Genomic DNA, 15,144 nt, shown 5'->3' on the forward strand with positions numbered 1-15,144 from the left:
TTTTGACAGTATTGCATCATCTTCAAAGTGCTACTGAATTTGCTTTCTAATGTTCTTCAAAGGCCGAAAATGGATTAACATGAGTTTCTTTTCATTTTCATTTTTATTATTTTTCCCTATTTATTTAACATTTTTTTTTTTAATTTTTGAACTAAATCCTCAGGGAGATACCTAAGGTAATCAAAAAGCAAAGTACAACATTTTGATTAATCGTTTAAAAAAGAAGAGAAAAAAAAAATCTCACTTCGTGCTCTATTCTGATAATAATTCTCATCACAGGCATTTTCAAAGATTTTACTTGGAGAATGGAGGCAGCAATGATCGAGCAAGCAGCTGGTGCAATGGTTGCGCGGCACTAAAGGAGGAAAAAACATGTTCAATTGTTTGAAGCAGAAGCTCGCTTATGTGAAAAATATGAGCCAGAATTTTGCCAAGCTTGAAGAGGAAGAAAGACTCTGTGTAGAAGAGGCAGACATCAAAACACAGGTGATAGAAAAAATTTAAAATGGAGAAGACTCAAATGTGAAACTGGCTAAGATGTGGAAAAGATGAAGGAAGAGATCAAGGAGTTGAAGATGAGTATCAGAATATCCGCAAATGTGTGTGTGGAGTAGGCCCGTTGTTGAGATTCCTGAAGCTTGGTAAAAGAATAGTGGAAAAAACAGAGGAGATTGTCTGTTTAAAGAATAAATTGGGCAAGTTCAAGTAATGGTTGAGAAGGACTAGCTCCAATCATCAGAAGGGTGCCAAGAAAATTGAAGAGTTCCATCACTTAATGAACATGTAGAACTGTTGCAAGAATATCTCAGAGATGTCAAAATAAAGACAATCTGCGTATGGGGGCCTCCGGGAGTTGGGAAAACTACAATAATGGAAAATCTGCATGAAGCAGTTGGTAAATTATTTGATGTAGTTTTCTGGGTAAACGTAAACCCTGATGGAAATGTCAGAGAAGTGCAGGAAATACTTGTGAGGCAGTTAAATCTAAAAGCGGATGAACAGAACAATGACCAAAGAGCGGAAATGATATCTGAGGAGCTGAAGAATAAAAGGTATGTGTTATTTTTTGATGGAGTTTCTTCAGAGATTAATTTGGAAGAAGTAGGGATTTGTGAGGAGCATGAAGCAAGGAAGGTGGTGTTTGCCTGTAGAGACAGAAATATATGCTGGCAAACGGATGTCGATATCAATATTCGGAGATTATCGGACGAGGACGCTGGAAAGTTATTCTGGAAAATAGTTGGAGTTCATTTGAAGGAAAATCGAAACATCAAGCCAATAGCAAGATTAATAATCAATGAGTGTGGTGGGATGCCAAATATGGTTAAGATCATCGGAGCTAGCTTGAAAAATGTGAATGATCCAGCCATATGGCGCTCTTTTTTGAGTCAATTAAGATCACCAAGTGGAGAACAAAGGCAAGAATTGGAAGACTTCTACAGGGTCTTCAAACTTGAATGTGACAAGCTAGGGGATGAAAAGAAACTCTGCTTGTTATATTGGGCTGTTTTCCGAGCTGGCTATGAGGTTCCCCGAGACTACATCATTGAGTGCTGGAGAGCAGAGCAATTTTTGGTGGGGCTCCAAACGCTCGGGGAGGCACGTGATAGAGGGCACGCGATTTTGGATGAATTAGTGAAGAAAGCTTTACTGGAAAAGGGAAGTAAATGGGCACACTATAAGATGTATCAGCATTTCCAGCGAGCAGCATTGAGAATCGCTAATTGCAGGGAGAACAGGGTCAGAATTTTAGTAAAAGAGAGGGAAAAGATTAGAGAAGAAGAATGGGAATCGGCAGATAGGATCTCACTGATTAGTTCATGCCAATTAATTTTTCCAGAAAGTCCCAAATGTTGTAGAATCTTAGCTCTGTTTGTCCAGGAATGTAGCTTGGCAGAATTTCCAAGTTCATTCTTCAGTTATATGAATGGCCTTCAACTTCTTGACTTACATGATACCAATATCAAGTCACTTCCATCATCCATCTCCAGCTTGGTAAATCTCAATGTGTTATTCCTGAATCGTTGCAGTCAATTAACACATCTCCCTGTTGAGATAGGAGGTCTCCAAAGACTTGAAATTTTGGATTTATGTCATTCTGGATTTCATAGTTTGCCTGCTCAAATTGGACAATTGACCAATCTTAAGTGTCTAAGAGTTTCATTTATAGAAAATTTTGAGAATCACAACCATGTGGACTCTGGACCAAAGGAGATGATCGCTACTAACATAATTGCCAGGCTTCAATCATTAGAAGAGCTGAGTATTTATGTGAATCCCGCCAGCAGGAGATGGATCCAAAACGCAGAAAGTATTGCAGAGGAAATTGCTACCTTGGAAGAACTAAGAACTCTTAGTTTCTACTTTCCCTCTGTGGATTGCTTGCAGACTTTTGTCAATAAAAGTAAATCATGGAATGGAAACGACACATTGTGGCGAGGTAACAGCTTCAGATCATTTAGCATCGATGTCGGTTATCAGAGAAGAAGCAGTCCTCCTGTAAAATTAATTGACTCAAAATGCAAATGCACAGCTGAAAAGCATTTGAGATTTTCTGCAGGTGAAGGATTTCCTGATGCAGTTGCAAAGATATTGGAGGAAGCATGTGCTCTGGAGCTGATTGGTAATAATGTTGTCAATATATCATGTTTAAGCACTGCTGATAAACTAGGAGGGCTTGAAGCTTGTGTAATTGAAGAATGTGGTGAAATGACAAGCATCATTGATGGTGATCTTGCAGGAGGCCCGGCATTTCAGCAATTGAATGAGTTACACTTACTGAGTCTTCCGAAACTGGTGCACATTTGGAATGGTCCAATAGACTCCAAAAGTCTTACCATGCTTACAACTCTAACGCTAAAAGGATGCCACTGTTTAAAAGCACTTGTCTCAGAAGCAATGGCCCTCCGACTTAACCAGTTACAATTTTTACAAGTCGAGGACTGTCGCGTGATTGAAGAAATTTTTGAGACTGGCATTATAGTTGAATCTGGGGCCTTTCCTAAACTGAAGAATTTGCAGCTCATTAATCTGCCAAGATTGTCTAACATTTGCAGTGAAGTAACGCCATTAGATTGGCCTTCCTTGGAGACAATAATGATTAGAGCCTGCGAGGAGCTAAGAAATTTCCCATCTACCTTTTCAAATGCAGCCAGATTGAGAAAGATCAAGTGCACTGAACGTTGGTGGAACAATTTGGCTTGGGCAAATGACAATGTGAGAAATCATTTAGAGGGTGTAAAAGAATTCCTATCTTGATGCACAATTTGTTATGTTTGATTTATTTTCGTTGTGTACTTACTCTTTAACTATTTATTGTAGAAGTTTTCGAATAATATATCTCTAATCATCTTTAACTTATGAATTATGAATTTAAGTTTTTTTATTTGTGGATTCAAGTTCGTGTACAAGTGAATATCAATAATGTTATGCTTACTCACGAACTTACTAACCATCTTACTAACCTTTGTAAATATAAAGCATAGTACGGGTACTATAAGCATAGTACGGGTACCATATGTAATTTTAACAAAGGTAAGTAAAGTGGTTAGTAAGTTCGTGAGTAAGTACAGCATTACTCGGTGAATATTTATCCTACTTATGACTATCTATCATCAAACTAGCAGACAAAGGGAGTGTTTGACTTACTGTACTAGATTGGATTGGACTAGATCAAATATGACTAGATAATTAATATTGTAAAACCACTGATACTCTCTATAAAAATAACCTTTATATAGTTATAAAAAATTATATTCCAAACTTAGGATAGTTATAAATAAGAATAAACCCCATATTGTAAAAATTATAATTTTTCAGATTCTCGTCTTACGAAAGTTACCTTCACACAAGGTATTAAAACCTGACCCGGGGAGTGACCCGTTCAGGCTACCGGGTCACGGGTTAACCGGTTTAACCAATGGTTTGACAAGTTTAAAATTTAGCAAACACACCTCTAATAAATACCATCAGACCCTCTAGGTTTGAAATCTAGCAAACACAACCCCTAGCCAAATCAAATTGACGATTGATTGGGAGAGTGGTAGTGACACACCAGGGAGGGTAGATCGGGTGATAGGGAGGACGAATCGGCAGCTAGCAAGTTGAGGCATTGCTGAAAAATGGCAAATCGGTGGTGGAAGTCAAACAGTCACAATGACTTTTTTTGGCGAGATGACTGTGGATGTTCGTGAACGACGGTAAGGGAACTTGGGAGAAGGTAGATTGGTGGCTGAGGAGGCCTATTGATGTCAGAGAAGGCACGATTGACGTTGGAAAATGGAAGAAAAATTGTTGGACGACTAAACATCGCGCAGCAGTGGGCGATGAAACGTCATGGCCTAGGAGAAAGTCAGAAGGTGGTTTCTAACAGCAAGGGAAGGTGGAAGGTTGCCGGAAAAGGGGAGGTCATCGCCGATTTGCATTTGGCTAGAGGGTGTGTTTGCTAGATTTCAAACCTTCAGGGACTGATGGTATTAATTAGGGGTGTGTTTGCTAGATTTTAAAGTTGGGAAAACTACAATAATGGAAAATCTGCATGAAGCAGTTGGTAAATTATTTGATGTAGTTTTCTGGGTAAACGTAAACCCTGATGGAAATGTCAGAGAAGTGCAGGAAATACTTGTGAGGCAGTTAAATCTAAAAGCGGATGAACAGAACAATGACCAAAGAGCGGAAATGATATCTGAGGAGCTGAAGAATAAAAGGTATGTGTTATTTTTTGATGGAGTTTCTTCAGAGATTAATTTGGAAGAAGTAGGGATTTGTGAGGAGCATGAAGCAAGGAAGGTGGTGTTTGCCTGTAGAGACAGAAATATATGCTGGCAAACGGATGTCGATATCAATATTCGGAGATTATCGGACGAGGACGCTGGAAAGTTATTCTGGAAAATAGTTGGAGTTCATTTGAAGGAAAATCGAAACATCAAGCCAATAGCAAGATTAATAATCAATGAGTGTGGTGGGATGCCAAATATGGTTAAGATCATCGGAGCTAGCTTGAAAAATGTGAATGATCCAGCCATATGGCGCTCTTTTTTGAGTCAATTAAGATCACCAAGTGGAGAACAAAGGCAAGAATTGGAAGACTTCTACAGGGTCTTCAAACTTGAATGTGACAAGCTAGGGGATGAAAAGAAACTCTGCTTGTTATATTGGGCTGTTTTCCGAGCTGGCTATGAGGTTCCCCGAGACTACATCATTGAGTGCTGGAGAGCAGAGCAATTTTTGGTGGGGCTCCAAACGCTCGGGGAGGCACGTGATAGAGGGCACGCGATTTTGGATGAATTAGTGAAGAAAGCTTTACTGGAAAAGGGAAGTAAATGGGCACACTATAAGATGTATCAGCATTTCCAGCGAGCAGCATTGAGAATCGCTAATTGCAGGGAGAACAGGGTCAGAATTTTAGTAAAAGAGAGGGAAAAGATTAGAGAAGAAGAATGGGAATCGGCAGATAGGATCTCACTGATTAGTTCATGCCAATTAATTTTTCCAGAAAGTCCCAAATGTTGTAGAATCTTAGCTCTGTTTGTCCAGGAATGTAGCTTGGCAGAATTTCCAAGTTCATTCTTCAGTTATATGAATGGCCTTCAACTTCTTGACTTACATGATACCAATATCAAGTCACTTCCATCATCCATCTCCAGCTTGGTAAATCTCAATGTGTTATTCCTGAATCGTTGCAGTCAATTAACACATCTCCCTGTTGAGATAGGAGGTCTCCAAAGACTTGAAATTTTGGATTTATGTCATTCTGGATTTCATAGTTTGCCTGCTCAAATTGGACAATTGACCAATCTTAAGTGTCTAAGAGTTTCATTTATAGAAAATTTTGAGAATCACAACCATGTGGACTCTGGACCAAAGGAGATGATCGCTACTAACATAATTGCCAGGCTTCAATCATTAGAAGAGCTGAGTATTTATGTGAATCCCGCCAGCAGGAGATGGATCCAAAACGCAGAAAGTATTGCAGAGGAAATTGCTACCTTGGAAGAACTAAGAACTCTTAGTTTCTACTTTCCCTCTGTGGATTGCTTGCAGACTTTTGTCAATAAAAGTAAATCATGGAATGGAAACGACACATTGTGGCGAGGTAACAGCTTCAGATCATTTAGCATCGATGTCGGTTATCAGAGAAGAAGCAGTCCTCCTGTAAAATTAATTGACTCAAAATGCAAATGCACAGCTGAAAAGCATTTGAGATTTTCTGCAGGTGAAGGATTTCCTGATGCAGTTGCAAAGATATTGGAGGAAGCATGTGCTCTGGAGCTGATTGGTAATAATGTTGTCAATATATCATGTTTAAGCACTGCTGATAAACTAGGAGGGCTTGAAGCTTGTGTAATTGAAGAATGTGGTGAAATGACAAGCATCATTGATGGTGATCTTGCAGGAGGCCCGGCATTTCAGCAATTGAATGAGTTACACTTACTGAGTCTTCCGAAACTGGTGCACATTTGGAATGGTCCAATAGACTCCAAAAGTCTTACCATGCTTACAACTCTAACGCTAAAAGGATGCCACAGTTTAAAAGCACTTGTCTCAGAAGCAATGGCCCTCCGACTTAACCAGTTACAATTTTTACAAGTCGAGGACTGTCGCGTGATTGAAGAGATTTTTGAGACTGGCATTATAGTTGAATCTGGGGCCTTTCCTAAACTGAAGAATTTGCAGCTCATTAATCTGCCAAGATTGTCTAACATTTGCAGTGCAGTAACGCCATTGGATTGGCCTTCCTTGGAGACAATAATGATTAGAGCCTGCGAGGAGCTAAGAAATTTCCCATCTACCATTTCAAATGCAGCCAGATTGAGAAAGATCAAGTGCACTGAACGTTGGTGGAACAATTTGGCTTGGGCAAATGACAATGCGAGAAATCATTTAGAGGGTGTAAAAGAATTCCTATCTTGATGCACAATTTGTTATGTTTGATTTGTTTTCCTTGTGTACTTACTCTTTAACTATTTATTGTAGAAGTTTTCGAATAATATATCTCTAAATCATCTTTAACTTATGAATTATGAATTAAAGTTTTTTTATTTGTGGATTCAAGTTCGTGTACAAGTGAATATCAATAATGCTATGCTTACTCATGAATTTATTAACCATCTTACTAACCTTTGTAAATATAAAACATAATACGGGTACCATAAGCATAGTACGGGTACCATATGTAATTTTAACAAAGGTGAGTAAAGTGGTTAGTAAGTTCGTGAGTAAGCATAGCATTACTCAGTGAATATTTATCCTGCTTACGACTATCTATCATCAAACTAGCAGACAAAGGGAGTGTTTGACTTACTGAACTAGATTGGATTGGATTGGATTAGATTAAATATGACTGGATAATTAATATTGTAAAACCACTGATACTCTCTATAAGAATAACCTTTATATAGTCATAAAAAATTATATTCCCAACTTAGGATAGTTATAAATAAAAATAAACTCCACATTGTAAAAATTATAATTTTTCCAATTCTCGTCTTACGAAAGTTACCTTCATACAAGGTTTTAAAACCTGACCCGGGGAGTGACCCATTCAGGCTACCGGATCACGGGTTAAGTTTAAAATCTAGCAAACACACCTCTAATAAATTCCATCAGACCCTATAGGTTTGAAATCTAGCAAACACAACCCCTAGCCAAATCAAATTGACGATTGATTGGGAGAGCGGCGGTGACACACCAGGGAGGGTAGATCGGGTGATAAGGAGGACGAATCGACAGCTAGCAAGTTGAGGCATTGCTGAAAAATGGCAAATCGGTGGTGGAAGTCAAACATTCACAATGACTTTTTTTGGCGAGATGACTGTGGATGTTCCTGAACGACGACAAGAGAGCTTGGGAGAAGGTAGATTGGTGGTTGAGGAGGCCTATCGATGTCAGAGAAGGCACGATCGACGTTGGAAAATGGAAGAAAAATTGTTGGACGACTAAATATCGCGCAGCAGCGGGAGATGAAACGTCATGGCCTAGGAGAAAGTCAGAAGGTGGTTTCTGATAGCAAGGGAAGGTGGAAGGTTGCCGGAAAAGGGGAGGTCATCGTCGATTTGCGTTTGGCTAGAGGGTGTGTTTGCTGGATTTCAAACCTTCAGGGACTGATGCGTATTAATCAGGGGTGTGTTTGCTAGATTTTAAACTTGAAATAGTTGAAAGGGTTACCTGACCCGGAGAAAGCCCTAGGTCCCGGTCCAACCGGTTAAGCCGGTCGGGCCAATCCGGGTTCTAAAACCATGCTTTCACATAGTAATAATTATCTTTATATTGCAATATATATATATGTTATGTTACACTAAATGTTTAATATAAAATAAAGTTATTTGAGATAATGATTTATACTTTAGAGTTGTTATCGCATCTTTTAACTTGTAGGTATATAATAGCTCGCAAGCATCGATACTTTCTTGCGAAAATATTTTTAGCTTCTCAAGCATGTTTAGAGCTTCTTGACACGAAACTTTTTGTATTTTCATACTATCATTCTTAGGATTATTTTGTTTCTCTTTTTGTCTAATTGTAGTAATGACTATTAAAACAATGAATTAAAATCCTAATACATACTACTAAAATGTGAATTATAAAATAACTAAGTCAAAAAAATAATTTTTGTAACTACACCTCTACTAAGTTATAATCTCTTTATAATAATAAAATTAGTTTGTCACACCATTATAAATATAAAGAGGTTTTATTCTATATAGTACTATTTAGTGCAATATTAACTAATAGCGTATCATAATAAATAATTTCAAAGTTTATTAATAATTTATCTGTAGTTAAGTGAAATACTATTATAAAGTTAATTATCAATTGATATAAAGCTAAGTTGAAATTTGATTATCGACTTAATTATCAAATTCATGTAAAGCTAAGTTGAAATGTCACTATTGAGTTAATTTATATAAAGCTATCAAAGATTTAAATATATATTTTTTATTTTAAAATAATTTATTATATTTCAATCATCTAAAATATAATTTAACAAATAAAGTAAATATTTAATTAGTGATTAACGATTAACTTTATTATTTTTATATTTAATTATTTGATAGAATTATAATTAATTCAGAATTTGAACTGTTGATTACTTATTTAACAGGTATAATAGTTGTCTGAACCCATTGATGGTGTTTATTCGCTCTACATGGTGGACTCCACTTCTCTGCTTTAACATTGTCCATTGTTCGCAAACATAAGAGTACAAAGGAATACTCTTTTATATTATCTCTGCGTACAATAAAAAAAGAAACAAATAATTTAATAACACATCACATTTTGCTTTTACTTTGTTGCATCATCTTTACATTTATTTTTTTATTATTTTTTCACTATCTACAAAGATTTTATGCTCTATTGGGACTGCTTTTATTTTGTGCTCTTTTTCAAAAGCATTGATATCAAAATATTTATCTTTTTTTATATCGAAAATATTGATTTATTCATATTCTGCAAAGCTATTGCGGCTTTTAATTAATGAAATATTCAAAGCTGTCTCTCCCTACCCTTAAAATCTTTAAATAATGAATATTCCATAGACTACAAAGAAAGAATATCTTCTATTATTATTATTATTATTATTAGTTAGAATTAATATTTAAAAACATTTTGAAATTTTGTTTCCCACTATCTAAAGAATTTTTAAAGAATATTGCGATAATAAAAATTAAGTGTTGAAAAAAAAGGGGGAAAAAAAAAAGACTATTACTTCAATTGTTTAGTAATTAATAATTAAACATAAATATTAATAAACAATAATATTATGAATAAATTCATGTGACATACTCAGCATTTATTATTTTAATATCTTAACTGATTTATAAGTACATAATATTTGGCCCTCTCTCAAAGCTTTAATACACATACATACATATATACATACACACATGTAAACATACGTACACACACACACATGCATACATACAGACATGCATGCATGCATGCGTAGATACACATATACATACATACATAGGGGTGGGCGGGTTCAAAGGAACCGGAACTGGCCAGTTCCTGAAAAATGGAACCGGAACCAGAACCAGGATCGATGGTTCTGGTTCCTTAATAGCTAGAACCGAAACCTGTTTTATAGGTTCCGGTTCCGGGTATGGTAAAATTCAATGGTCCATATTTGTTTCAAAAATGACAAATAAACCCTTAAAAAGTTACAAATACACCCCCATTTCACAACGAATTTCGACCACTGGATTATAAATCATGTACCAATCACTTTGAAAAACCTTTTTTATAAGCTAAAACTCTAAGCATCGCTTATAAACAAACTAAGCCAAGTTCTCTTGTTTATTCTCTTATCGTCTTCTTCCCCACACAAAACCCTAGTCAAGGTAGCCCTAAAAGTTACGCCTATCCCTCTATTCCCTTCATCTTTGAACAAAACAAGCCAAATTTTCTCCTCTCTTCTCTTCTCATCTTCTTCCCCCAACAAAACCCTAGCAAAGAGAAAACGAAGAACACCCTATTGTAGATGTCTTTTCTTCTCTTATCTTCTTCTTCTCCTTCTCTTTTTTTAGCATTTATTAAAAGAGGTTTTGTGCCGAATTTTTAAAAATAGCAGGAAGAATTTGAAAGTCTAGCCGAATTGATTTTTTTTTTTAATGCTTTGTTGATTTTTTGTATGAATAATAATAAAAAAAAGAATTATGCTAAATTGATTTTTTGTATGAAAAATGAAGATTTGGGTTCTTGTTAATATTAATGTTAAATGGCGGAATTTGTTGGATTTGGATTTCATGTTTGTGTGTGTGTGTGTGTGTGTGTTGTGTTGTGTTCAATATCAATGAGAAGAAAACGGAAGGAAAAAAATAGATGTTGCTGTGTTCAGTATAGGTGAGGAGAAGGAAATGAACAGAAAAATAAAGCTGTTTTTACTAAGAATGGTGAATTAATTTTAATAACAAGGTAAGACATCAATTAAATTCAGTTGTGAATAAAATAAGCAAAACAAGAGAAAATTCCGAAAGAAATACAAAAAAACTTTAATTGAATCGTAAAATTTTACAATGGTTCTTATATTTTTTTAATATTTTAATTTAGTCATGATTCTAGGGTCCGGTTTCGGTTCCTAAGGTGGTAGAACCGGAACTGGACCTTATAGCAGTCGGTTCCGAGTAGGAACTGGAACTGAAACCCGAGTACCCACAGTGTTGGTTCCAGGTTTTCGGAACTGAAACTGACCTTGTGACAGTCAGTTCCCAGTAAGAACTGGAACTGAAACCGAAACCCGGGTACCCATTGGTTCTGGTTCTACCCTATTTTTTTGCCCATCCCTAGATACACACACACACACACACACACGTATATATATATATATATATATATATAGTTGAATAAGAAAAATCTTCCTGAAGTTTTTAAAATAACATAAATCATAATATTGTTAAGTTTTAGGTATTGATATAAATGGTAAAAAAGTAATTGAGTAAATGTTCATTAACTTATAATAATGTAACGGTTTCCTAATGATACATTAATAACAAAATAATTTTTGTTATTAATTGCAAAATCATCAGGAGGATTCTTTTATTATTATTATTATTATTATTATTATTATTATTATTGCATCAAACTTTAAATGAATAAAGACAATTAGTTCATCTCCAATTCCAAAACTATAAAAACTTGGTTCAATCGATCTCACCTCTTCCATGTAATACTCTACCACCTTTTCCTTGAAGATCATGTCTAATGCGACGTCGTTGCCGGTGGAGTGGGAAGACTGAAGAGATTAATAAGTGTTGAAAGTGAATGCTTGGAACGACGTTGTACTGAGTATCAGTGGAACGGTGTCGTTTTGAACAAGCTTGAAGACAAATCCTGACCATTGATTCAGTGCAATTCCAACGGTTGAGAGGAAGCCACAAGTCAACACTATAAAGGATGGGTCTTCGTGAAAACAAGACAGTTTGAGAGAAAGAGAGAGCCTGTTCTATGTTCGTTGTTCTTGATTAGGGTTCTTGATATTTTGCGTCTGATTCTTGTGTGTAATCTGTGGTATCTTGAGTGATTGTAGTGTAATCATTTGAGGGAAGAACCATAGTGTNCTGATTCTGATTTCTTGTGTAATCTGTGTAATCTTGAGTGGTTTGGTGTAATCATTTGAGGAAAGAGCGATAGTGTTCTTAGTTTAGGGATTCCAGGGTTAGAGTACTCCTAGGGTCAGATTGCAGGTTTGAATCAGAGGTGTGTGAGTTAGGGTTTTTGGGCGTATTCGAATCTAGGACTATAAGTGATTGAATTTATTAATCGTAGTGCAGCGAACTCCCCTTTTCCGGAGTTCAACGTGGATGTAGCTTGCTCAAAAATAGAGCAAGTGAACCACGATAAAATTGTTGTTGTTTGTGTGTGTGCTTTCTTGATTCAGATTGGTTGGGTTGTGATTTGTTTCTTGGTTGTTGCATAACAGTGGTATCAGAGCCTTTATTCGTTAGGCAATAACCTTTGGGTGTCTGAATTAGGGTTTTCTCAGATCAAAGAAATTAGGGTTTCTCGATTTTGGGGGTTTCTCAAATCTAGGGTTTCTTGATCAAATTGAGGATTCTTAGAGCCAATATCCGAGGTTATCAGTCTAAATTACACCAAGGGTAAAACAAATTAGGGTTTCTGTGGGTCATGTTGTAAAGAGTCAAATCTGTATCGAGTTCTTGATTTCTTCGTTCCTAAACAAAAAATCAAACACAGAACCATGACTAACACCACCACCCGAATGGAGATCTCCCAATATGATGGGAAGATCGACTTCGGGAGTTGGAAGAAGAAAATGAAAGCCCTACTTTCGCATAACAAAGTTGGCCTTGCACTGGAGAAGGATCCCAAGAAGTGGACCAAAGAAAAACTGAAGAAAAATGAGGAGATTGACGAAGAAGCCTACAACCTGATCGTGATGAACCTATCAGATAGTGTATTGAGAAAGGTTAATGGAATCGAAACCCCTCTGGGGTTATGGGGTAAGCTCGAATCCTTGTATGTTGTTTAATCCGCACCAAATTTAGCATTCCTTAAGGATGCCCTGTTTTCATATAAGATGGATAGCAATAAGACCATAAAGGAAAACTTGGATGAATTCCTAAAAATGACACTAATCTTAAAGGGAACAGACCAAGAATTAGGTGAAACTAGTTTGGCTATGATACTGTTGAATTCCCTAAATGATGACTACCAAGTAGTCAAAAATGCACTTCAGTACTCCGGTACTATGCCTAGTGTTGACTTGATAGTGGCAGGTCTTAAGGCTAAGGAACTGGAATTAAAGGTTCAAAAACGAAATGGAAGCAACCTGTTTGTAAGGGGAAAACTTGACAATTTTCAACCCATTCTATCCAGTGGTCCAAAAATAAGAAAAAGGGAAAGTGGAATAATAAGCATAAGACTAAGTCTTGAAAATGTTTTTTTCTGTAACAAAACTAGCCATTTGAAAAAGAATTGTTTTTAGTGGCTTAAGAAACAAAAACAGGGAAACATAGGGAGCAACCTAGCCTCTACCACACACTTAGCAGAAGAAATAGAAGTTCTTACTATTTCTGCTTCTGACAATACAAGAGAGTGGGTATTAGATTCTGGCTACTCATTCCACATGAGCCCCAACAGGGAATGGTTTCAAGATTTTGAAGACTATGATAGGGAGACTGTATTCATGGGGAATAATAATGCTTTTAGGGTGAAAGGTATAGGAAACATAACCCTTAGACTTTGTGGAGGGAAATTGATAAAACTCACTCATTTTAGATTCATTCTTGAACTAAAAAGGAACCTGATATCCTTAGGAACCCTAGATGAGGCAGGGTGTTATTATAAGGCCGAAAATGGGTGGCTGAATATGTATAGGAACCAAAACCTAATTCTGAAAGGAGAAAAAAGGAATGGGTTATATATACTTTGTGGGGAATACTGTTCTGATTGCTTAAATACAGCCTTAGTCACCTCAAACCTATCAGTTACTGAAAAATGGCACCTTAGGATGGGTCATATGAGCCAAAGAGGGTTAGATATCCTAAGCAACCAGGGTATGTTAGGAAAAGAGACTGTATCAACCCTGGAGTTCTATGAGAACTATGTCCCAGGCAAACAACACAGAGTTAGTTTCCAAAAGGGTACTCACCTGGCCAAATGATGCTTAGAGTATATACATTCTAATCTGTGGGGGCCTAAGAGAGTGAGGTCACATGGGGGCAGCAGTTATTTTATGCCAATTGTGGATTATTTCAGCAGAAAAGTGTGGACTTACCCTCTAAGAACCAAGGATCAAGCCCTGCACAAGTTTAAAGAGTGGAAAGCTCTAGTAGAAAATCAACTAGACAGGAAAGTAAAAGCTCTAAGGACTGACAATGGATTAGAGTACTGCAACACTGAATTTGATAAATTTTGTCGTGAGCAAGGAATTCTAAGACATAGAATAGTAAGGAAAACTCCTCAACAGAATGGGGTAGCTGAGAGAATGAACAGGACTCTCTTAGAAAAAGTTAGATGTTTGTTATTCACCTCAGGATTACCTAACACTTTTTGGGGAGAGGTTTTGTCTACAACAACCTACTTGATAAACAAAAGTCCCTTTACAGCCATAAACTTTAGATGCCCTGAAGAAGTGTGGTCTGGTAGAAGGCCTAGTTTAAATCACTTTAGAGTATTTGGGTGTGCAGCCTATGCACACACAGTAGGGGGAAAACAAGATCCAAGGTCCACTAGGCGTATATTCCTAGGATACCAAGAGGGGACCAAGAGATATAGACTTTGGGACAAAGAGTCACCAGGGGTAATTATCATCATTTCAAGGGATGTAGTGTTTAATGAAGGGGTGTTTCCTTGCAAATCCACTAACCCAGACACAAGGAAAAACACTTCACCTGATCAAATAAACTACTCAATAGAGACCACTTCAATTGAGGTGGAGCCTGTGGGTCAACAGGCTGGACCACCTTAATCTAATGATGAACAGGCACCAGAAATCCAACAAGGACCTGATGGTCCAAAACCAAGAAACTGTAGCAGATGCATCAGAGCCACAACATGCCCAACTAGAGCACTAGCAACTTGCAAGGGACAGAATCAGAAGAGAGGTAAGACCCCTTGCTAGATTCTCTTGTGCTGAATTAATATACACTGCCTTGCTTGCGGGAACAGAGGTTCAAATAA

At 36.8% G+C, this 15,144-nt stretch overlaps 2 protein-coding genes across 2 annotated transcripts; both read left to right on the forward strand.

The window, feature by feature from the left end:
- The first annotated feature begins 870 nt into the window (after window positions 1–870).
- LOC116108187 (probable disease resistance protein At4g27220) lies at window positions 871–3,258 on the forward strand. Its single transcript, XM_031394457.1, has one exon. It carries the CDS (start codon window positions 871–873, stop codon window positions 3,256–3,258), a length of 2,388 nt encoding a protein of 795 aa, XP_031250317.1.
- Window positions 3,259–4,524: 1,266 nt separating this feature from the next.
- On the forward strand, window positions 4,525–6,912 carry LOC116108188 (disease resistance protein At4g27190-like). The gene has a single exon (XM_031394458.1). The coding sequence runs from the start codon at window positions 4,525–4,527 to the stop codon at window positions 6,910–6,912; it is 2,388 nt and encodes a 795-aa protein (XP_031250318.1).
- Window positions 6,913–15,144: the final 8,232 nt, after the last annotated feature.

Source organism: Pistacia vera, unplaced genomic scaffold (genome assembly GCF_008641045.1).
Source record: "Pistacia vera cultivar Batoury unplaced genomic scaffold, PisVer_v2 Contig557, whole genome shotgun sequence".
NCBI classification, from domain to species: Eukaryota; Viridiplantae; Streptophyta; class Magnoliopsida; order Sapindales; family Anacardiaceae; genus Pistacia; species Pistacia vera.